The 24816-nt window shown below is 38.7% G+C and overlaps 1 protein-coding gene across 2 annotated transcripts in view; it reads left to right on the top strand.

The window, feature by feature from the left end:
• ATP13A3 (ATPase 13A3) overlaps positions 1 to 24816 on the top strand; it is a gene marked incomplete at both ends in the record, with an annotated part of 55246 nt that overhangs the window by 2456 nt on the left and 27974 nt on the right. Inside the window, 5 exons of one of the 2 annotated variants that reach the window (XM_080349744.1) lie at positions 13910 to 13956; positions 18584 to 18677; positions 20566 to 20739; positions 21494 to 21664; positions 21980 to 22050. In XM_080349744.1, coding sequence (XP_080205870.1) covers positions 13910 to 13956; positions 18584 to 18677; positions 20566 to 20739; positions 21494 to 21664; positions 21980 to 22050 — 557 coding nt within the window. Of the gene's footprint in view, positions 1 to 13909; positions 13957 to 18583; positions 18678 to 20565; positions 20740 to 21493; positions 21665 to 21979; positions 22051 to 24816 lie in introns of those variants that run through there. The other variant, XM_080349745.1, reaches the window with a different exon arrangement.

The raw sequence follows: 24816 nt of genomic DNA, 5'->3' as shown, positions 1-24816 counted from the left end.
CCCTTTCACTGGTAGACAGTGAGCTAAAAATAGTTTTCATTCATAAAAAAGCTACTTCCTTTGTTAAATAATCTACTTAGCAGAGAACAAAAGTTCAGTTTATAGTAAACTGTAGTTAGACTTCAAGTCTGACACTTTTATTCCTGATTGAAATACAGTGTAAACTTTCATCTTTGTAGCTGAAAGGCAGACTAAAATAAAAAAGGATAGGTGGTTCATAGTTACTGTTCAGGAGTTATGGATGTGGTCTGCACAAAAGTCTGAAGTGCTGTATGTTGCTGCTCCTTTTCTAAAATCTGTATTTTCAGCACCATCTGCATGGAGTGCTGTGCATGGGGTGGGATTTGGAAGGGGTCTCCGTGGTCATGGAGTCCAGCTGCTTGCTCTGAAGAGTGGGGAATCGTAGTGTTAGTAGTCCCGTCAATCCTACCAGAATTAGCTGTATTTTTCATTTGTCCTCTATTATCTTTCTCTTCATTGTTTATTTTTTCTTTGAAAGAATTTAGCCCTTTTTTTTGTGGTTTTGGTTTATTAGAATTGTGGCATTGCATCATTCATCTTAAAGCTGCTCTTTGGAAGAGGTGCTGGAAATGATAGCAAGTCTATTACTTCTTTAGTTGGATTGAGATTTTATGTGGTATTTAAGACTAAAAGACCATCCTTCAAAATCTTCAACTCTTTCTTTTTTGACCTTTATCAAAGTTAAGTGATGGTGACATTTTCAGCTTAGAAGGTACATACAGCAAGAAAAATGGCAACTTCTTTTATTCTTCTTTTTATAATTTTGTTTTAGCTAGAGGATTTCAAAATGAAAGGTGATAAATGTTAGTGGCTGTGAAATCAGAGCTTGTGGTCCTTGTACAAGGTGGGAGACAGAACAGCAAAATGGGAAGGCTTTTGAGAAATAAAGTAACTAAGACCAGCTTATATTACAAGCTTTTACTGACTATGGATGCAAGAAAAAATATATGTAAAGCGTGAAAGTAAGTGACATTACGAAGAACACGTATAAAAGAATAATGGAGGCAGATAATGGAAAGGCCGAAGTGCAAACGGAATTGCAACTAGCAGGAGGCATAAAAGCAAGGTTCCTGCGGAAGAATGTTAATAGCAGGAGGAAGATTGGGACGTGTCTCTCTTGATTCAGTGGAGAACATGTATGTCTACAGAAGGTGTGGAACATTTAAAGTCCTTAAAGCCTGTTTTGCTTCTCTAACATAGTGTCATGCAAGTGCTTTATCTTATTAATACTTGTGACAAGGTAGTGTATTACACCAGAGCATGCTTCTGCTAAATATTCCTGTGTCAGCTGGTCCTGATAAGCTTCACTGTGTGATTCTCAAAACAGCTCAAAAATGCAAAATCATTATCTAGAAATACTCAGAAGTACTAGAAGACTGCCAAAGGATGAGTCTTCAGAGAGTTGTAATGGAAGAAAGCTAAGGAAGAAGAGTTGAAGTCTGACAGATCCCTTTATCTCAGTTTTTTCCATCAGCTGAGGCTAATAAGCAAACATTCTATTTTCAAGCGCTTGGAAGATAACTACAAGAAGAATAACAGCATGAACTGATTTGTGGGAAAACTAATTTTGTCCAAAGTCAAATACCGTTTTACCGCAGAGCAGAAGACATTGTGGCTGTGGCAGAAGCAGTGGAGGTTTTGTCTCCTGGTGATTGATTGATTTATTTAATAAGATTTCCCACATTTTAATGGCCTCAGAAGTAAATGGAGACATCATCTGGGAAAGTAGTCTAGGAAGCATACAAAATTGGGTAGATGGTTCTATTCGGAGAACAGTAATTAATGATTCAGTGTTGAAATGAGAGGTTATGTTGAAGGGTTCTGTCCTGGGCACAGTTGCCTTTAATGAAAGCGTCAGTCAACTGGCTGATTAAATGAGCTTATTAAATTCTCAGGGACTTTGTGTTGGAGGACATGATGAGAGTTCAAAATGACCTGCAAATAGGATGACATTCAGTAGGGACAAATGCAGAGGACTGTACTTAGGCAGGAATTGTCAGCTGTGCAAATGCAGTGTGAGGAGTAAGTGGTTAGGTACTAGAAAAAGGACCTGGGGGTGTGCTGGATCACAAGTTGAACGTGAGTCAGTGTCATGCCGTCTGCAGAAAAGGCAACTATCTTGTTGGGATGTTTAAATGGGAGTGTTGTCTGTGAGATGTGAAGTTTTAATCCATCAGTGTTATTTGCTGTCAGTGTGGAGACAGCATCTGTTTTGGGTGCCAGAATTCAAGAAGAATTTGGACCACTTGGAAAGAGTTCAGAGGAGAGAAATGCAAATGATCACAGTTCGAGGAAACAACTTCATAAAGGTGGAAGAAAATCAGAGTTATTTTGGCAAGAGATGAAGAGGTTAAGGCAACTGTAAGAAATTTCAAGTATTTAAAAGATTTGCAAGAAGGAAGTGCTGTTTTCAATGACCATGATGGGCAGTTTTAAATGGGATTAAGTTTCCTCAAGGAAAACACCGATTAGGCTTTTAACTTTCTCACAGTACAAATGGTACTTAAGGAAGTCTGTTATTGATGGCCATTAAGAACAAGTTCATGTGTTGAGAAGGACTGCTATTGATGTTCCTTTTATCCCATTTTATAGGGTTCTAGTTTTAGTTTGTGTCAAGTTTGGGCCAAGGAGGGGGAAGTACACAGGATTCTTCACTGGGTCACTTCATGTGAGTTCAGACCTTGCACAGGTTCAAATGGCCAGACTGTGGTGCTTGTATTGGTCTGGAAACATGTGGTCCAGATGTTAATTGCTTCTCTGGGATGCTGATTCCTGCAAATGGAACAAATTTTCTTGTGCTGTTGAGATGTTGGAAACTTCCATGGTGGACGTTCGATAATGCATGTGTAACTTCAGTGTAGCAGAGCACTGAGGAATTTTCAGTCATTTTACTAGTTTTAGTAGCTTCAAATTAGTACTTTAGACTGAGATGGTAATCCTAATGCTTCTAGTCCATACTTAGAAAGGTCCACCTTTGTCTTTGAAGATCTTTTTGAAGGACACATACTTTGGTATATTCACCAGTACAAGGAATCTAAGTGAGATGGACAGATTTCAAAGTGGAAAGTCCAACTCTGAATTTAGCCATTTGCAATTGTATTTTGCTATTTTATCATTATCTGGCACTCTTGTAATTGCTTTTGATTGTCTGCAGTAGACTGCAGGACAAAACAAAGGATTCAACTATTCCTTCTGTTTCAGTGATTGATTTGTAAGATAACTGGAATGTGTGGAAACATTGCAATTAATCCTGTGTAATTTTGCTGTCATACCATGTCTCCAAATCAATGAAGAAAAGTACAGTTTCCCTTATGAACTGTGGCCTTTTAGATCTGCCACAGTGTTTAGATACAATGCTGGCAAGAGCTTATCTTCTGGAGGATACGTTTAATGCAGTAGTAGATAGCAGGAGCTGAAAATTCAGTGATACAGGTAAGGGTTGACCTTCAATATTGAGATTTTATGGTGTGGTGGCAGTTATGTTGCGTTACCTCCCTGTCTTTGCCTCCAACCCATAACAGTATTTATGGGACTGTGTAGCTTCCGGGAACAGATGAATTTCCCAAAAGTCCTATTGCTGCTGAATTGCTAGATAATTCTTTTGTCTGAGCAGAGAGAGTGTTTTTCTTACCCCTGTTTCTCAAACAGAGGAACTTTTTTATCTTAAAGGAGTGGAGGAATCTTAGCATATCTGCCATCATCACTAAGTGGTAAAGACTTCATCCAAAGCCCAGTGAATTTAAAGGGTTGTTCCACTGGCTTGAGCAGTCTTTGACTGAGGGTGCTGCTGTCTAAAGCTGGTGCTTCTGTCAATATAGTAGTACTCCAGATCTGACAAGCCAGCAAGAAGTTATTTTCACACCAACTGGTAATTCAAACAGGAACATGAAAGGGCTGTCAAATGTGCAGTCTTGCAGAGTGCATTCTTTGGATTAACTCTGTCTTCAGTTGGTCCCTTTGGTAAGGACCTCAAAAAAGTTAAGTAGTATTTCAAGAGAGGGTTTTGACATTACTCACCTGCATCATAGCCATGCTTTATTGCAGGAGGCAATCCGCTGAGCATTAATACTGGCAGTATGGAAGACCTGTGGTGTGAAAAAGAGTAATGGTTTTGACTCTGGTTTGGATAGCCAGACTTTAACTGCCAGCAGTGTATGCATGAAACACAGCTTCTGCCTGTTTGTCATTCTGTACAGTTGTATTGCTGCAGCAGTTATCTGGTGCTTGGCTGAGATCAAGCCATGGGTGAAGGGTGCGTGTCTGGAGCAGAGGCAGATGTCATGTCTCCGAGCAATCAGAAGTGCTTGGAAAACCACTGTTGTGCAGCCACTATTGATTGAAGGTGTGCTCAGGCTCGTGATATCCTAAGTTTCGTTAATTCATCTACAAATTTTATTTTTTTGTTTACAAAATAAATTGCATTTACTTATGACCATGCATGTCTTTTCCAGCAGAAATACCTTTGCAAAAGTAATGAACAGGCGAAAATGTAGGAACACACTTAGTGTTTTACGACACAAATTGTACACCTTTTGTATCCGGGGAGCACAGTAAAAATGACTTATAATCTTGTCAGCTTGACAGTCCTTACTGTGTAGCATGCAAGTGTAGGTATCCTTGTAGCACTCTTCCCTGTGTCACCCTTCCTTTTTTCCAGCAACATCCCTTCCCCAGGGACACTGCTTTTGTCAGTAGTGAGACTGTTGATGTAATTACGTTCTGAGTGTGTGTTACAAAGGTTGCTTGTGCCTCGAGCTGGTGCTAGTATGCTAGTAGCATTTGTAACACCAGTTCTTAGCCTGTAGTCATTTCAGTAGTGATGATCTGGTGTGTTTAACTGCTGCTGTCTCTTTGCTGGAGATTGGCCCACATAACTCCATTGGTAGAATGATCAGAGTGTTTTGTTCATGTTTCAGTGCAAGTGATTAGGATTTGCCTAGTCTGCATCTCACATGTGCAACAAATGTAGAGTGCCGCATTTTCTTCTATGTGCTGTTATCCTCCTATGGCATTAATTTCTGGGAAGCAATAGTATGTTAACTGCCGTAATTGTCTGTCCAGCTGAAGTCAGGTAGCAGTAGTTACCTGGAATGTTGCTAGGTGTGTAAGGAGAACCTACGCAGCCTGTAGTTGGACAGTAATTGTGCTGCTATGAAGCTGTATGAGGTTGTGCATACTTTGGTGTGCGCCCTGGGAAAATGCTTTCTGTCGACTTACTGCTAAGTGGAAGTAGTTCACCTTTTGTAAAGCTCATTTGTCTTGGAGACTGAAATTTTTGATATTGTGGACATTGAGCTATACCTAGGCAGCTGAGTTTGGTAAGTTCAAGGGGCAGTATTTGGTGGTGAATCATCTGCATGGTGTTTCACTGTATCCTCCCATCTTATCTCTGCTAGATTGCTGAAGTGTGTGTTTCATATCTGTTTTCCTCCATCAGGGAACTTCCTTGTTCCTTAGATGCTAATTTTGATTTTAGCTAAATTAATATTTCTTAATTTTTAAAGTCTGGTAATGTATTTATTAAATACAGTTATGAAAATGGGATTGATACCTGTGACATCAACCTGAAAGATAGTAAAAGTACAGTAACTTCTGGCTGATTCTCTTCTTAATGTTTCATAGAAATAAGCTGGTGTTCAGAGCTTCAGTCTGTTTCAAAACCTTTTTGATTGTTTAGCTTTTATTCAGATAAAGCAGTTGCTTGTAGATTTCCCTTCCTGAGTGCTGTGGCCAAGGAGAAAAAAAATCGCATATTCATACAGTGAGTTTTAACAGCATTTAAATTGGGTCTTTCCCAAGTTCTTTTGTACTACCTTCATAGATAAAGGCATTTTTAAGAACTCTGAGGTGGCTGGTGTTTTTGCAGGTAAGATGAGAGTTAAGTTAATGTCTGTCAGAAAGTTGCACGTGTGGATTTCTAACTGTATTAATCACAATGGTTTGTTAGGTATCTTGAATAAAGCCTACTGCACATGGAATCAGGCTGCTCTGCTGTAGTTTCTGTAAGAAGCATCCAAATCTAAGGACTCTGTAGGGCCTCTACAAGGGGTTTGGTTTATGCTTAAGCCTTATGATCCAGCTAAAACTTCAGCGTGAGGTGTGAACTTTGACAGAGCTGCCCTGTGGTCACTTCTACATAAACTGTGAATGTCCATCCCCTTTATGTAGAAAGTCCGGCTAAAAAAAAACGGCATCTTACTTAGTGTTTGAAATGTTCTCAGATATATTCTGTGCTCTGCGCTTGTTCCCTTTACTGTGGGGTTGAAGTGTCAGTCAGGGGTGGGGATTTGGATGCTGTGACACCATCTGGAATAGCAGTGTTAATTTCATCCTGGGAAGCAGAAATCCAGAAAGACTCATGCTCATCATCTTCTCATCTTCCAGAGATGTTTCAGTGATCTGGGACTTGATGAGGAATTTAGTGCCTATGTAATGGCCAGTTCAATTCCTTGATTATTTATGAAAGTCATTCAAATCTTCGTTTTAAATCTTGTGAGCCATCATTGCTTGGATCTTCTTTTATGAAAATGTCCTGGGTGTGGTAAGTGGAATTGCAGGATCATTGAGGTTGGAAGGCACCAGCTCCCCTACTCAAGCAGAGCCACCTAGAGCCAGTTGTCCAGAACCATGTCCACATAGAATATATTTTTTTTTGGAACATACATAATGATATTTAATGCTTCTATTTCATATATGACTTTTTTAACATCAGCACTTTGTGTAACCGGCAGGTGTTTATTGGAACATGTGACTTCTCCTTACCTGTAGAGACTGAGTATGTATGAGAGCAAACAGACACTTGTGTTCTTGAAAAATGGTTTCTAACCAATCTTAATTAGCTATTGTGTACTGTACTGTTTTCTGATTTATTTGTAGTGTTAGTTGGCTGTGTGTAAATTCTTATGGCGGATGAGACATTGTAAGAAAGGTGCATTGCAGATCCGTGAAAGATGTTGACATAGATGTTCAGGAGTATGGAATGACCTCTGTAAGGGAAGCTGTTGGTCATTTCTGCATGGAGAATGGAAGGTGGAAGATAAAACAGTTTATAAAAGAGTCACAGGTGACAGGGAGGGAGTAAATAAGGTATGACTTCTCTGCCCCTTCAAATACAAGAAGTAGGAAACTTCAGCTGCAACTAGTAGATGGAGGGTAAAAATAAGGAAAAAAGCATCCTTCCCTGTGAACTCAGGAATTCTTTGCTGCAGGATTTTGGCATACTTAAAATGTGCCCCAAAATAATAATAAAAATAAAATCCATTTAGTATTAAATAAGACGATATGGTATTTGGCCAACAAAGCTCTTGAACTGCAGGTCAGGGGGATTGGAGAGAGTCTACTGGGCAGTATCGTTGTACAACTCTACTCATGATGGCTCCTTGACAGCTGCTCTTCTGGATGCTGGGCCAGTGCACATTTCGTCTGACCTTTTGGGGACTGTTATTTTGTTGCTCTATTAGCCTTCAGCCAGGCTTTCTATTCTTTGGTTATTTTCATTGAAAGGGTACAGAGTAAAAGCTACTTAAGCATTTAATGTATGTGGAGGATCTTGGCAGTCCTTATCAGTGCTCTGTTTTCACCTAATATTTATGTAAAAAAAAGTCAGGAGGGGGAAATCTGAGTGGAGCATCTGGAGAAGAGGTATCTAAGAAGAGGCTACGTCTGAATATTTGGCTAGATAGTCCTGATGTTTCAGTTAGTGAGGTCAATGCTTCAGGAAAGAGTCTTCCTTGATACTTTAATGCACTTGCAACATTTTAGTCTTGGTTTTAAGAAAAGTAGCTTTCCTCAAGGCAGAGAAGACAGATGCTCTTAGTACAGGTATAAAAAAGTTTATAGGCTAGGAAAGAAAAAAAAATAAAAATGTTAGCTAAAATGCAGTCATAAATATTGCTGTAGACATATATTAAAGGAGAACTCCTTTTAGAGAAGTGTGCAGGATAACAATTAACTATAAATAGAGTGATAGCCAAAAGAGAATGCTAATTGGAAGAAGCAAGTTTGAAGACCTTTACTGACTGTCAGCAGTGCTGAGAAGATTGCAGCAGTTAAAAGAAGATCGTGTGTCAGATTTTTGCAGTCAAATCTCTCACGCGGAAGATGTCTCTCACTGTTGATGCTTTGGAGATCATTCCCAAGAGATACACAAGTGCTGCAAAGTATCGTTTAGAATGAGCTGCTTAAGGCAGTGATGGAAAGTATTGTAGCAGGCTGCTGTGAGTTTGTTTAATTTCACAGATTGCACAAGTCCTTCTCTGAGGGATAACCATTTGCCAATTGCAAAAGCTCTTCTGGGTTTATAGGACACTTCTGAATGACTGGGACATAGTGACTAGATGGACATGGGCCAAAGTTTACATTACAGGCATGGAGGAATTGAGTTAAATGTTACAGTCCGGTATGTCTGGTCTCTTGTCTTTGTCAAACTTCAGTTTGTGTAGAGTGTTACATAGAGTGCAACTTTTTCCCCTTGGTTTTCTTGTCTCACCTCATATGGAAGTTCCAAGAGTAAATGAATAATTTTCAGGAGCTAAGTTGTCAGGTTGTATAAATTCCTGTGCATAAGAAGAAAGTCTTGCACAGCATTCTAATCTCTGAATGGAACTTGTTTGCAGATGTTTCAGATATTAGAACTTGATTGGGGCAAATAAATTGTCCTCCTTGAAATCTTAAATGGTGTTAAATCCTTTGTGCAACCTTTTAACTTCAGTTTTTAGCATTGTTACGTGATACTTAGAGTTTTAGCAGTTTCTGTCATATATAGTATTTCTGCTGACTGGTGGTTTGGTTGCATGCAAGAAGAGCTCTTTCCTTGAAGTGTTTCTGATTTAAGTGAATGTGTTACATACTTAAGGCTCTGTATCAATTTATCATAACTTTCTTAATAAATATACTTTTAGTAAACATTAGAAAACCCAAGTTTAAGTGCTGAAATTTAACCTGTTTACATGTATTAATCTTACAGAATAAACTTTCAGAAGTGATTACAATTTGGTGATGTTAATCTGGAAGATGTGCTATGTGTGTGTATTTAGCAGTCACATAGTTAAACTATAAGAAAATTCTGAGTTTTACATCAGGACTTCAGGAAGCATGAAGAAATACTGCTGCTTTATCTCAGGATGTTCAGCTGAAAGCAACAAAAGGTACTAAGTCATATGCTGGGAAAGAAGGTAAAGGCACTAAAGCAGATTGACTTATGATGAGTATGACTGGTTCTCTTAACTATGCTGTAGTGACAGCTGTATGCCAACTATACGTGCTTTTGAGGAAACATAAGTTAAATGTCTAAACTTTAGAGGAAAGTTCATCTCTTGTGATTAGTCTGGTTGTCCTTGTTGATCTTCTTGTAGGCAATGAGAAATTTGATTCAGATGTTCTTATGTTAACCTCAAAAATATTTTTCCAAGAATTTAGAGGAAGAGGAAAAAAAGTCATTGCCTCCTTCACTGAGCATCCATACTACAAAAGCCAATATATCCCAGGAAGCAGATACTCTACATCACACAATAAGGCTGCAGCCACACAGGAAAGGTTGGGCTCTTGGCACGGCCCCTGAGGGGAAATGCTTCCTTGAAAGGACCCATTGTTGCTGGATCTGGGTCTTCAGACTCCCAGTTCCCCACTGGGGTACTGGCGGTTTTCTTGGTGCTGGGATGGGGCATCTTTGCCATCTCCATTATCTGACCATAATAGTCTTGGTTATTTAATCAAATAGAAGGACTGAGTAAAGTTCGTGCCCCATGTGAGAAAGGAATGTCTTTTTGGAAACAGCTTCAGTGCTCAGCTATTGAAACCTCGCGCTGGGTGTAATGGCACCACGCCGTACCCAAGGTATTTGAAACAGTTCAACTTTCTCTTCCAACAACAAATAAAACATTTCATTGTCCCTCTTGTCAAAGTCTGTGAATTCTAACCCAAACGTCTAGTATACTCTTCCAAGAGAGGAAAGAAACAATAAGCACCTAAAATAAATGTATGCTGTATTGGATTCCCTGACTGTGGAACAGACCTTTCCCTCATGGCAGCCAGGTAGGAGATCCAGAAATCTAAAATGGAAACAAGGAAAGACTGTGTTTCTGTGTGCCTGAGAGAGTGGGAATGAGCTTTGGGCAATTTTGACTTTTGGCACTTGATTATCAGTTCCAAATTTTCATTAGCGTAAATCTGTGCTGCTTGAAGTAAGATAAATGAGACTCCAGGAATGTTAGGTGGTGAAGCGCTTGACTGGTTGTCCTTGATACAAGTGACTGCTTTCCTAAATTCTCTTGTGACACATCTTCAATTTGTGTATGTGCTGTTACATTAATATCAAATATTTAAGTGATCTGAAAATAATGATCTGAAGATCACTTAGAAAGTAGTTTTTGAGTATAGTATTGGCTATAATACTTTGTTATCATGATGAATTGTGATACTGAGTTTATTGTTAGATGTAGAATTATCTTTCCTTAATGTAGCATGTTTTCTATAAACATTGCAATTGCTATTGCAGCCTGCAAAAAGTATACTTTACAAAGAATACACTCTACAAATGTAAATACAATTTTGGTTTGGTGATTGTTGGATACAATGGTCTTCCTTAAGCCTAAACACAGAAACAAAAGCTTGTATTATAACAGAAAGCCCAAGATGGGAAGTGATAAAATAGGTATTGAGTAGAGGGCTTTGTTAAAATTTAGCTCGTGTACTTGTAAAATTTCCATGTATTCATTAAACTATTATGTCATTCTTATTGTTAGAGCTTGGTTAGTTGACTAAAGTGTTAAGCTTTGTTTGTGGTACAAATTATAACCTTAACTCCCTTAAAAATATAGCTGGAGGGTTTTTGAACTTCCATAGTTCCTACAGCTTGTATGTCTAATCCAAACATTTATTGTACATTATGTGGATAACTTTGCATTTAAGGGTTCAGCTGCAAGCTACTGGAGAACTGTAAATGGCAATGACTTCCATTCACGTAAGGTGCATCTCAGATTGAAGGTGCTTCTCAAGGAGAGTATCTTTTATGTTTATTTATAATAAATATTAGTATGCTAAAATAATACTGAAGCATTACAAATACATTTAAATGGACACACGTAAGCTCATGATAGTGTATGTTGGAGTAAAATGCTATAACCTTTGGGTTTTTTTTATCATAAAAGTGTGATATCCCCAGACTTTTGGCTAAGTTTTATATCGGCTATTAAGTGATCTGTTTCAGTTTTGAAGTGGACTTTGAGTGAGGTGGCTTTTATGTTTTGGGGACAGGTGAAGATGGCATCTTGTGCATGGTGTCGGGCTTGCCAGGTGCTGCAAGGAGCCTCCAGCCTTGTGCTGCAGATACAGGGATCCCTCTGAGTCCAGGGTGCAGCGTTATCCCGTCTCACCCAAATCCTGGCTGTGGTGCTAGGGACTAAGTGGAAATTGCATCTCTGACATTCACCGCTCTTGCAGTGGTAAAAATGCTGAGTACAAGCACACTTGTGTTCATGTGTTCAGAAGGTCCTTGAAGACTGTGAGAATTGATAAAAAGAAACTTTGGAAACTCTTTTGTTTGAGGAGATACTAAGACTAATGAGTGAGGGATGACGAATCCTGATAACAGACTGAAGACAAGATGTCATAATGTGGATTTTAGCAAGGCATTCTTATAGCATTTAAAATCAACTCCTAGCTTTTCAAATTGCAAGTCTATTTAAAAATGGTCTTTTTTTCATTTTCAGTGGCTGCAGGTTCTGCCAATCTTCTCAAAAGTGGCCAGTGGAGAGATTTTAGGAAGCAGAACATTAATTTTATAGTTGCTGAAGTAGGATCTCTTACATAAAGGAGGAGAACTGAAAAGTAAATATGAGACTTATGTCCAAGGCACTGTAGGCAGAAGCTTTGATTTCAGCTCGTGAAAGCTTGAAATATTCTGTTTACTTTTATTTTGGTGATTGATTTTTAAAGAATGCAGCATGTTATGTGGTACTGTTTGAGAAGAGTGTGCTCCTGAATATTTTTGATCTTTATTTTTTCTGATCCTTACATCTTCTTAGCTTTGTGTCCTCGTCCATTTATTTATTGGTGCAGCACATTTTAAATGAAGTCAGTGTTTTAGATTCAGCTTTTCAGGTATTGTATGTGGAACTCATTGGCAGCTTGCATGGGCAGGAGCTGCAAGCTCAGGTAGTAATAGCTGATAAGACTTTTCCTTCAATTTTTATAGCTCCACTTAACAGTATGTTTCTTCTAGAATACATTTGCTTAAGTTATACCTAGAACATCTTTCTGAGAAGATGCATTCATATCCCTTCCTGGCTTGTTACTGCTCTTCTAATTTGAGTATTTAATTTTTAATGTCATAGCTGACGGTGTGGCGGAGATTGAGCATCAATTGGTGTTTTGTGTATGTAAAGCGATTGCTTACCTCCTGTAGGTCCATTGCACAAATGCCAAAAACCTTTACCATAATGTGTGGAAAAAATGGACTGTTTGGTGACTGGTATCTGTGTGTGGGACTGGTGTGAGACTGGAACAAGAATGACCTTGTGGTGAACGTGGCCTGTGTGAGGAGCTGTACCTTGCGAGGCTGATTCTGTGGTGTGGTCACAGATTGCAAGTACAGCTCTAAAGGGCAGAAGTGTTTAATTTCTGAGTGACTGAAAGAATGTTTGACTTTCTAGTTTGAAAACAAGCCAGGGTTTTTCTGTGTTTTGACAGCTAGTCAGGATACTGGTGATGATGATATTGGCTATACGTCAGACACTATCTGCAGTTAATGGCTGTTCCAGAAATTTTTTAATTCAGAAATCTGGAAGACTTGTAATGACATCAAACTATTTAGAAACTTGATTTCCAACTGCAGAGCAGTAAATTGTTTCTTAATGGAGGATGTATTTGTTGTAAATAAGGATTTTTAGTCTTTCAGTAGCCCTTGAAGGATATGTATTGGATCCTTTTGGACACAGGAAAGCCAGACTGGTCAGTTAGTGAGACACTAGATCAGATTTCAGGAATGTGATACATATTTGATCTATATCATGATCTTTTTCTAGATAGGTCACTTAGATTTGGGGGTTTTTTGTCTTATTGTCTTCCTCTAGAATTTTACAGTGCGTGGTTTATTTAATGGCAGTGATGACATAGGGAGCTGAGAAGATTGACTCGTATTCATGTCTGCATGTTGGTGGCTTTTAAATTTGGCTTCTTTCATGCATGTCTCTCACTTTTCCTGTCTGCCTTGCTAAATCTTTTCATTTGCCCCTTTGTGTTCCCAACAAAGCAGCACTGATGGATCCTTGTACAGGAAAGTACCTTGTTTCTGCAGTGTTCAATAGTGACCAAGTCCCTTTCTTAGCTTTGTAGCACTTGATCTCTAAATGTGATCTGATTTGGTATATGTGATTGCTTCATTATGATCTGTGCTAAACTGTAAAATGCTGAGAGTGAGAAATAAATGTATTTCTTAACTGGCACCTTTATCATCAGTTAGCTCCTCAAAATGAATGTTGTTGTCTTCACTTGCAACAGCTGTAAATACAAGGAAGGGTTTGGCCAGAAGCATATATGCTTTTAGCCGGGCAGATAATATCAGGACTCGTGCACAGACCTGAATTTGCCGGCAGGCTCCCGGGGAGGCATTTGTGGTTTGAATAGAAGGAGCTGGACCGGGCGGCTGATGCTGGAAGCGCAGCCTCCGCGCCAGCCCGGCCACAGTCCTGTAATTGTTCAGCCACACTGGAGGGAAGAGGGAAAAAAAAGGCATTCCAAGCAGTGCCAAATTTTCTTTGATATGTTAATCTTTTGATAACAGTTTGAAAAGCCCTTGGAGACTTTTTTTAGATTTTAGACAAAATAGTTCATTTGTCAGGACTTCCCCTGTAGATAGGGTCTTGGTTATTAAGAACTGCCTCACTAACTGATGATAACAAAAGCAAGTGCAGGGGACAGCTGCTGGACTGCTTGTTGGTAAGAGAAACTCTTTGTTATCTCTGGATTTTTGTGAATATCTGAAAGGAATAAAATAGGGAATGTTTAAGATACAAGTTTGTAAGTTTATTTACTTGCATATTTTAAGCAGACAAATGATGACAGAGCATAAGCGTATGTAACAACTTGTTAATTTTTAATGCATATCCATACATGAATTTTACTAAAGACTTGAGCTGTCAAAATTGTTTTCATCTGAGAAACCTGATATTTAAATTACCCAGTGACTGCAGGAGGTATCAGAAGTTTATTTCCAGACCTTGAAATTTTTCTCTTGAAATTATGAAACTTCCAGTTTAATTGGACGACTGAAAGAATAAGCTGTTGACAACAGTGTATGTATGCTAAAGCAGAATTAGTTTTTAAGGATTATGGACTTGGGACAAATGTCGAGGAGACCAGAGGGAAAATCTGTTTGCTTCCTGCCCCATAAATCAAAGTTGAAGGGGAAAATCTGTGCTGAAGTAGTTTGTTAATTATGCTCACTATTAGAAAACTGGCTTCAGATGAGCTTGCAGTCCTTTGGAAGTGTGGCTTGCAGAACTCCTCAGGCATAGTAATTGAGACTTAGTGTAGTTCTTTAACAACATTTTCCTTAATAAATACGCCATGAGTTCACTTGCACCTTTTATACTGTTGGCAACAAATGTTTGTTGCCTATAAATATTTTGGTAGAACTGCTTGGTATCCTGGTTGTTTAGTCAGGGTAGATCAACAAATAGATACTGGTGTAGTAATTAAAAGAAGGCGCAGCCTATTCTTCACTGTGGGGAATGCATGTAGTTTTAAGGTCTGTAGACTGCTGTAATTTCTCCAGTGATCCAATTTGTGATCTACTTTAGCTCCAAAATAATATCAACTTAAATCTGAAACTGCAGGTGTTTTCCTCCTCAGAGCTACATATTCTTCAGGACAGAGGCAAATAGCAAATGCAGTTTAACTTAATTTTGATATACTTTTTGTTTTTCCTTCAAAGTTGCAGATTTACTGTTTAGGCTTTTGGATCAAATGTTTGCTCTTAGAAATACTTACACTGAACAGGGTCTGAACTGTCTATATATCTGTGGTCTAGGATGATGCAAGCTATTTCATTCTCGTAGTCTCAGTGGCAAACAGCATTTCTTTTATGGACCTTTTTGATACTTCCTACTTTTCTGACTCTAGAATATGCTTAGCTATACAATAGTAGCTCAATGAGTAAAAATTATGTAAGTGGAGCAACAGTAACTTTCACCATTTCCATTGTTTTTGGCCTCTTTCTTTTAAAGGAATAAATAGTGCTCTTTGGTTGCTGTTTTCAGTTTGTTAAAGGAGGAGAGGACTTCTCTAGCTGTTCACTCCAGAGAACTTGTGCTGGAGAGAGGTCGGGTGGCAGCTCTTGTATCAGAGGAACTTTATATTTCAATGTGACTGAGCCCACGTTGCTTCTTGTGAGTGCATTTCAACCTTGCTTCAGTTTGAGCTCTAGTAAAATGTCGTACTCCCTTGTCTGAAAAGTCCATGGCTTATATTTAAATATTAAATATTTAAAGTATTGAAATGTTTAATTTCCCACTATATTATAGAAAGACATAAAGATCAAATGCAGATTGGTGAAATCTCTTCTGACCCAGTGAAATGCTGCTACTTCTTTCTTCAGTCTGCCCCGGCAGGCTGAGGTCACCTGTGAAGCCCTGGGGGGTGGTGGGGAACCCCAGGTTGCAGCTGAGCCCTGAGAAACAAACCCAAAGCACTTAGGCATTTGAACTCTTGATGATGAGCTCAGGCTGATGATGTGCCAAAGGGAAAAGATTGGGGAAAGTGTGCTGTTCTTCATTGATGAATAGTAATGATTTTCATGGCCTGTCAACTAAGAAAAGATCTCTAATGTTCTGACTTTAGATATTTGAATTTAAGTTTAATATGGAAAATTACAGGCAGTATGTGAAATACTGAGAATGCGTGTGTTAGTTGAAGGTTGCTCAGTAAATAAGTCTGTATAAAATAATGCAGATGGAGCTAATGATGTGAGTCAGAAATAGCCTCCTAATGCTCTTTGTGTATTCCCTGTGTGATTCTACCCAGCTGTTCCAAGAACTCATTGAATTGCAGGAATTATTGCCGGTGCTCTCAGTGCTGAGATTTCCCTTCACGCTTCTGCAGACCGAAGCTCGGCGCTTCTTCCCAGCTGTGGAACAGCCCTAAACTAAAGCAATTGCACTTCTCTCTCTTGCTGCTGCGGTGTCCCATAAGGTGCCTGTACTGATGTGTTGGCCATATGGAAATCTCGGTTGAGGTTTATTGATCTTGAGGCTGTTTGCATTTATTTTGCCACCTGGTGCTTTCCTGTATCAAGTACAGTTGTTAGATGTATTTGTCAAGATTGGAGTTTTGCCTGCAAGGCACTGTTTTTGACGTTGCAATATACTTTAGCAGGGGAATGCATGTTTGTTTAAGAGCAGACTATTTCAAGCATGATAAATTGAATCATTCTCTTATGGAGCTGTGAACTCCATTAGAAGTGTAAATCTGTAAATTCACAAAACTTTTTCTAGCTGCATGACTTGATTGAAAATGCTATTTGCACAGTGTACATAGAGGTGTTTGACATTAATAATTTGAAGATTGTTCTCAGGAGCTTTCTTAGAAATCCTCTATAGGTTTAGGACAGATTTTAACTGGTTTCATATATATATGTGTTTCCCAGGATAAAAAGCTGTTTAGTGAAGACAAATGGCAGTTTAAACAAAAATGTGTTTTAGAATTTATATGACTTGTTTAATGGATAAGGAGGTATCAGTGGTGCACATCTTCTGGCTTGATTTCCAAATTAATCTGCGGTAAGAAAGGTATTCATAGTTCAGTATTGGATAGTAATAGAAAATTTTCAGTTTAACGAGGCAAGGAGCATGTGAGCTGATCTTTCTATCAGAGGACACAGTTGTTACTGATGAGCTTCCTTCATGCAGACTAAGATTTGGTTTATGGGGTGCTGAGTTTTTGGCCTGTGGCTGAGCCCCTGGGCTGGGATGCAGTTCTGTGCTTCCCCCCTGTGTTTGTTCCACCAGGACCTTGTCCAGCATAGGGCATAGATTTCTGGGAGACCCAGAAATCTTTTCTGTTGGGTTCCTGCTTCAGTTGTTGACTTAGTTGGAAAGGAGGTGGACACTTGCAGAAACCACGGGGGCATGTGATGATGCTGATAAACTGCAGGAGTCGGGAGTAAGGAAGGACCTTTGGAAGTTGGCGCTGCTGCTGCATGTGAGTGCTGGATCCAGGGGCTGGCGCTGAGAGGATCTGACTTGGAGTCCAGGGATTTGATTTGTGAAAACGGTGGGGAGTTAATGACAAAAAGAACTTGGTAATGGTTGTGGTTTTATCACAATACTACTTAATACTAAGTATTTTAAATAGTGGCATCCTAGTCTTCAATGGACAGCTGAGATGAAGTGGAAGGCTTTCATCTTTTTTTCTTTTTAACATCTTTCTGTCTGAAAAATCACAATTACAATAATACTATGACAGTGAATTCTTAATACTTGAGGACTGCTTATATGCTGTCTTTTGAGAGATTAATCTGTGTGCAGTATACAAAATCGAAGGCTGTACAGTGTCAGTGCAGAGACTGACACTGAGACTGAGCCTTGGCAGATGAGCATTGGCTTTTCAATGGTTTTAACTATGGTAGGTGGTCCTGTGGAAATATGATACAGGTGCATTAATTGTAAACTGTGCACAATTAGCATCTACAGGGGTGCCGAAATGAAGGCTAGATGCAGTTTTAATTTCAAAATATGAACTTTTTGACTTGGTACCTTTTGATTTTCTTTGTTTATGTCATGTTGAAACTTCTGGTGAGCCTCATAGTATGTTGTAGTCTTTTGTTTATAGTTCTTCCTTTTGGAATAGGGATCTGTGTGCAGTATGTTCAGCTTGTAGACAGCTTCATATATTTTCATGCCTGTTACCATTTGTGAAACTTGTGATCGGAATCTGTCCTCAAAACACCCCTCAAGATTTGCAGCTATGAGAGATTTACAGTAAGAAATTAACTCATTGATACCAATTGAATGGTAAAAGAGTTGGAAAGAAGACTAACAGACCATTAAGCATGTCTTGACTTAGAAATATTAAACTGCTCAGATGAGAAATGAACATCTTGGCAGTACGACACCTTTCCTCTTGCAGGATAGCCTGGCTTCTGAAAGTATCTGATTGGAGCTTTTATGTGTAGAATGATAGAAACGTATCGTCTTGACCTACTTTTAAGCTTTTTTTTTACAGGTTTAATTCACATTTCCATCATGAAGTTTGTAGAATGTACCAAAAACTGCTTGCTGCATGTAACCAAGTTAAATTGGTACAGGCTCTTTTCCTTCCCTCAAAGCCTGCTGTTGCTGCAATATTTCACCTGTATTCATCCAGTGTTCAGTCTTTTAAAGCTTTACTAAAGCTCCTTGGGTTGTTACCACGGGAAACTAGTAACAGTGCAAATTTAAGATCTGTATTAATATGTTGTCAGTGTGGTTTATGGGTATGTACTTACAGGAAATAATTCAAAACAACCTAATACTTAGTTATAAAATCAGAAATCATGCTTCAATTTTTAATTCTTATGTTGTTAAAGGTCTTCCATATCTCAAGTTGAGAAGTTCCATATCATACTAAACATGGAAAAAGAAGAAAATAAATTTGTCAATAAAGCAGAGGAAGATGAGATGGTAAGGAATACTGTTTGTCTATTTTTATACAGTGAAAGGAACACATTTTCATTGTTTTCTCTCTAAATGGGGCATATTACATCAGGAAGTGGACTGTCTAGGTTTAATCAGTTTACGATTTTTATAAGGTTATCCTTGATAATCTTTTTTGGTATTAACAAATCAAGTCTTGGGATAGGGGATGTTTCTTTTGAAAGGCTTTGCAAAGGTGCTGGATTGGCTACACTGAGCTCAGTAGACCAATACATAACACATTTTGGTACTTAGCTTTTGTTTTGTTTTGGTTTTTTTTAAAGAAAATGGAAGCAAAGTGAGTTTGGTCTTTTTTTTTTTCCCCTTCCAATCCTGCAGCTTTTTTCTTGTCATTTAAAACAGATTAATGCTCCATAATCTGACTGTACTCTGCATACTCTTGCGTATTCATATTTATGCAGAGAAGACCCACTCCCTAAAGCATGGTGAGCTTTGCTTTCTACTAGAGCAATGATGTCCTGGAAGACACAGCAGTTAGTTTTGACAGGAAAACAGTGGCATCTGATCTTTAAGTTTCTAGCCCATTCTAGAGAAAGCAGAAACTATTTGAGGTATACAGGGATTTTTGTTTTTAATAATGGTGTGATCCTGTGAATTGAAGTCCTTGTTCCGTCTTTGTGCACACTGCTAGGAAAAGCTCTAACATGGAGAGCAGGCAAATACACCTTGCACCAAAAATGAAACTGAGATGCTTATGGTCTGATCACTAAAATAAACATTTTCTGGAGGAAATAATTTTGGTTGTTTTTTTTTTTCCAAAAGCAGCATTAACCTCTCCCACTATCTTTCACCCACCTGTTTTTATTGGTAAGGAGTGAATACTGGCTCCAGTCTTTTGGGGGTAACAGAATGGGTTTTGTCTCTGCTTTGTGTCAGCTGAGAAGGCTGCATACCAAACTTGTTGAAAAGCCTTTTCTTAGAAATTGTTTAAACCCTTTTCCTAATACTGTTTAATGACAAGTACAAAAAAATTTGCAAGAAGTTGGTGTCATTATGAACAATGTGGGTGGGACTCAAAGGGAAACTTCATTGCCCTTTTGCAGCAGGAAATATAATCTAATGATGTAATGTGAAACTCAGGAATGTAACACAGCATCTAGTAAGTCACTGAATTATTTTGTTCCTGCTGTCATCAGGTTAAGTTGGTACTTGCCTTTGACCGAGGCACATTTAATACTTTGTGGATTTTTAATGGGAGAAGAGGTGCGAGTTACAGAACCTTTGACAGTGTGGCTTGCAGTTTCTAATGTTTCACAGTAGCATTTCTTGTTAAATGGCAGGCAAAATAAGCCAGTTTGTCTACTAAAAAGTACTATTTGACAATTATATTCATGTGCTTCTTTAGAAAGTATGCATTTCTGCTCGCACCAGTAATTCAAAATTACGTGTGCTAACTAATAAAATTATAATGTGGTAACATCAGCATTTGACAAAACCACATGTGCTTTTGCTTTTAAATGCTTAGCTGGCTTGTGCTGTGTCATGGTCAAAAATTTGATGGTTCACTGAGCGTTAAGGCAGGTTGTGTTGCAACCTCAGTCCTCAGGGAGCAATGCAGAGAGGAGGCAGGTCCTGCAATGAAATGTTGTAAATGGTGTGGATGTTCAGCCTTTGTCAGGCTTTTACTGACATTTGTATTTCTGACCAAGCAAACCAGTGTTCCTTTTTGTTGTCACTCCATTGTATATTAAGTTTTAAAAAGTCTTTCTTTCTCCCAGAAAAGTAAAAGGTGAAAGTGGCTTTGAAATTTGATTTGCTTTAAATACTGCACTTCATGAAAAATTAATGTGGGCTTTCCAAGCCAGAGTAACTAAGAGGGTCATGGTTTGTTATTTGTTTCTCTGTTTCCATGCAGGAGATCTATGGCTATGATCTGTGTCGCTGGAAGTTGGTGCTAGTTACTGTAGGAGTGATCTGTTCTGGTGGCTTTCTCCTCCTCCTCCTCTACTGGATGCCTCAGTGGCGTGTGAAAGCAACATGCAGAAGGTCTACACTTAAAGACTGTGAAGTGGTTCTGCTGAGAACAACTGTAAGTCTATAGGAGGGTGGTTGTTTCACATCCCTCCTGCTGCTTGTTAAAATACAGAAATCCTTCCCTGCAATGTAGACATGATTTTGTTTTACAGCACCGCAGAGCTGTGCTGCTTGGTACTGTACACAGCTTTGCCACCGGTATGGGAAGACTGACAGCTGCTTGCTGTCTTTGATTTTGGATTTTAAGAATTAAACACACAAATGCTGTTGTCATCAAAAGTTACAGAACAGATACCTTGTTTGTAGAGCTTGATAACATGGTTTTCAGGTTTTCTTTCCCCTTGTTCTGCAAGATACATTTGTTGAATTAAGGTGTAACTGTGGACCCAAGCTTGGTTTGATTTCTTCCTCCGCCATTGCTGTGTACAGTCCTTGGATATGATCCTGTGTTAAGTCCTCAGTTATTTGAAGTTGCAGGGTGGGTGCAGCTGAATGCACAGGAATCTCATAGTTCCTCCTACTACTGAACAACTGCATTAAATTGTGATGGGCTTAAGATGTCAAAATTCAAGTACCAAGACTCATTGCTTAAAAATAAATAAATCGGTGCAAAAAATATGCTTTTAGAATTGTTGAAATAAAGCGTATTCTTAAGATAGCTGATATTAACTTGGGGATATCTTCTGTAGTTATGTATGGGGTCTGCTAATCTGGCAATTGTGGACACATTTTGCTATGGCTACTGTAGTAAAATGCTGTTTAAATGCTGTATCAACCAACTCTGTTTTTTTTTCCCCCCTCCTTTTAAGGATGAATTCAAGATATGGTTTTGTGCAAAGGTTCACATTATGCCTTCTTTGGGAGCCAATCCTTTACAGAATCGGAACCCTATTGTACACAAGGTTTCAAATGGCCATGCTGCTCATCTCTGTGAATCTGCTGCAGAAGAGAATAAAAATGATTTGAAAAAATATTTGCCTGTAAGTAAATGTGCAATACTACGCTGGCTAATCATCACAAGTATCTCAAGTAGTATCTAGAGCAAACACACACAATACAGTGCATGTGAGCTACTTCTTTTGTCTGAAAGGCTAACTCATTCTTTGGGTGGAGCACAAATCTTTTCCTCAATAGCCTGTTACTGGAAGTTGTGGAATGCTTGAATGATTATTTTGAAAGAAAACTCTTCATTTTTCAGTGAAGTTTCTCTGAATTTACTTTCTATCACTGTTCATAATAAAGTCAGTGAGAGGTGTTACGTGGTGCTAGTTTAATATCTATGTCTGCCCTTCCAGATTCGTTATTTCACACATCACAGCGTGAAGTATTTCTGGAATGATTTGGTTCAAAGTTTTGATGTTGTACGGTAAGAATGCTTTTTCTTTAGTGTTGTGTTTCAAACTGCATTTTTTAAAAATACAATAGCATGGTTAAGAACATAGTGAAAATGGGGTTTTTTGAACGATAGTTAGGGCAGGGGGATTTTAACTTGGTGTGACTTTGGAAGGAATGTATTTGTTTAATCTACCTTTATCAAGCATGATTTGTACAGGGTGGCAGGCTGCATGCCTCTGCAAGCGTTTTGCCTGTTGTTGGAGTATTATTTGAGAATCGGAATCCCTGTTTTATAGACAGTAGTTCTTCTATAAACTCTTAAAAGCTTTCTTTTTTTTTTTTTGCATTGCTGTTGAGCTAGACCCAAAAGGAGTATCTAGGAAGAGGGGAATTCACCAAATGCGTTGTTGCTACTGATAAGGCCTTCTCATAGTGCTAACAAGTTAAATGAACACAAACTTCTCTGGTTTTGACAACTGCTTGTTAAAATAAGAACTTCAGATCAGAAATACAACCTTTTTAAAACTCAAATGAATGTTCACTGCATTGAACCATCGTGTAGAAAAGTTGAAGCAGAAAAAATTAATGACCAGTGACTGAAGGAAGGAAAAATAGCCAAAATTTCTGTAAGAAGAAACATACTTTGCAATAATTTCTTATGTTTCCCCCAAAAATATGCAAGTAGTATGGCAAGTTACCAGAAATTACAAAAATTTAAAGAAATAATCACAATCTGAGCAGTTAGAAAAGTGAGATCTCCTCTTTTAGGAGACTGGAAATGTCTCAGTTCATGTGTAAGTAATTAAGAGCTTTAAATGCATTTTTTATGTTAAACCTCTCATGAGTCACAGTGGTGCAGGTAGTGATGCTTGTCATTTTGCATTGGAGGCTCCTGTTTTCATGCCTATAGTGTTGCTAATTTAAACTGTTCAAAGGGAGTATTTCCCACAGATGAGATGTAAAAAAATACCCTCAAATTAGAACTATACTTCTGTGCTTAGGACACGGATGGGAAAAAAAAAAATCATGTGATTCTACATATTTAGAAAAAAGTTTTATTCCTTAGCATTAAAGCAGTGACTTGAAACTTGGCATTTGTTGGCTCTTTGACTGTGCCTTTTGATGTTCTTGTGATAACTCAGCCAATTTATAAGCCCTGGAAAAAATCTCAGATATGCCTGTGAAGTTATGTGAGCATTTATTCAATCACATTCTTGCTGATAGGCCAAACTTTCGTTTGTTTGATGTATTAGCAATGACTGAGCCTGACCACTTGTTTAGTCAGGTACTGTAGCTGAGCTGGACACCAATATTTAGCAATTGGATAGTAAAGAGGAGAAACAGCTGGATCTGAGACATATCCGACAATGGCAGAGTACAAAGTCATTTTTGCACAAGGCTAAATGAGAATGAGAGTTTACTGTAACTTTTCTCTCAAGTGAATTAGGTATGATAATGTAGTGGAGTATTAAATACCACCTCTGAAATAACAGCTGAACTTTTGAACAATAAGTATTCTCAAAAGAAGTCTTAAATGTTTGGCCTTCATCAAGATACTTTTTCTTAATCTGCTCTGCAGCTTATATAAAAAACAGAAATTGGTATGACCTAATAACATGACAGAGACTCAGGTTAATACTTGTAAAGAGATGGATTATGAGACTGAGGGCTTTATAGTAAAATCCATAAGGCAAGCAAGGCAGTTGTAGTTGTGCTCTAAGCACAAGACTGCGTCGTGAGGATAGATTCGCTCTGTGCAATTGTGCAAGTATCCAGAGACAGAACAGTTTGGTCATGTAATTAAAGCCTTAGCACAATATAAAAGAGAAGCAAATTGAGATTTGTTGGGCAACTAATTTAGTTATGAGAGCTTGAGTTTCATATCATTGTTCTTTTTATAATAGCGTAATATAAAGATCACTGTTTTAAACACAGGAAATGCAAGTGTAATTGTTCTTCAACTAAATCAGACTTGGTCACATAGCCAAAGGGGATGCAACTTTGACCTCGTATTTCTGTTTTGTTTTAGCTAGTGTCAACTAAATCTGAATTGATGAGTGCTTTATGTAATAAACTCTGCACACGCAGATTTTTTTTAAATGCCCTGGGAATTCAGCACTGTAACAGTACTGTAAAAAGCAGATAACATACTGCTAGAAGCTTTGTCTTTGCATGGACATTACACACATAGATATGCATATTTGCATATAGAATCATTTCAGTTGGAAGAGACTCTCAGGATCACTGAGTCCAACTATAACATAACCTAACTCTGGCACTAAACCGTGTCCCTATGAGCCTTGTCTGAAGGTCTTTTAAACACCTCCAGGGATGGTGACTCCACCACTGCCCTGGGCAGCCTGTTCCAATGCCTGATAACCCTTTCTGTGAAGACACTTTTCCTAATATCCAATCTAAACCTTCCCTGGTGCAACTTGAGACCATTTCCTCTTGTCCTGACACTTGCTGCTCCAGAGAAGAGACCAACACCCTCCATGCTACAACCTCCTTTCAGGTAGTTGTAGACAGTGATAAGGTCTCCCCTCAGCCTCCTTTTCTCCAGACTAAACAGCCTCAGTTCCCTCAAGTGCCCCTCATCAGACTTGTGCTCCAAGCCCCTCACCAGCTTTGTTGCCCTTCTCTGGACTCTCTCCAGCACCTCAAGGTCTTTCCTGTAGTGAAGTGCCCAAAACTGAGCACAGGAGTCAAGGTGGGGCCTCACCAGTGTCAAGTACAGTGGCACAGTCACTTCTCTACTCCTGCTGGTCACACTATTCCTGAGAGAAGCCAGGATGCT

The sequence above is a fragment of the Nesoenas mayeri genome (genome assembly GCF_963082525.1).
Source record: "Nesoenas mayeri genome assembly, chromosome: 9".
Taxonomy (NCBI): domain Eukaryota; kingdom Metazoa; phylum Chordata; class Aves; order Columbiformes; family Columbidae; genus Nesoenas; species Nesoenas mayeri.
This window is presented reverse-complemented; position numbering and strand designations above follow the sequence as displayed.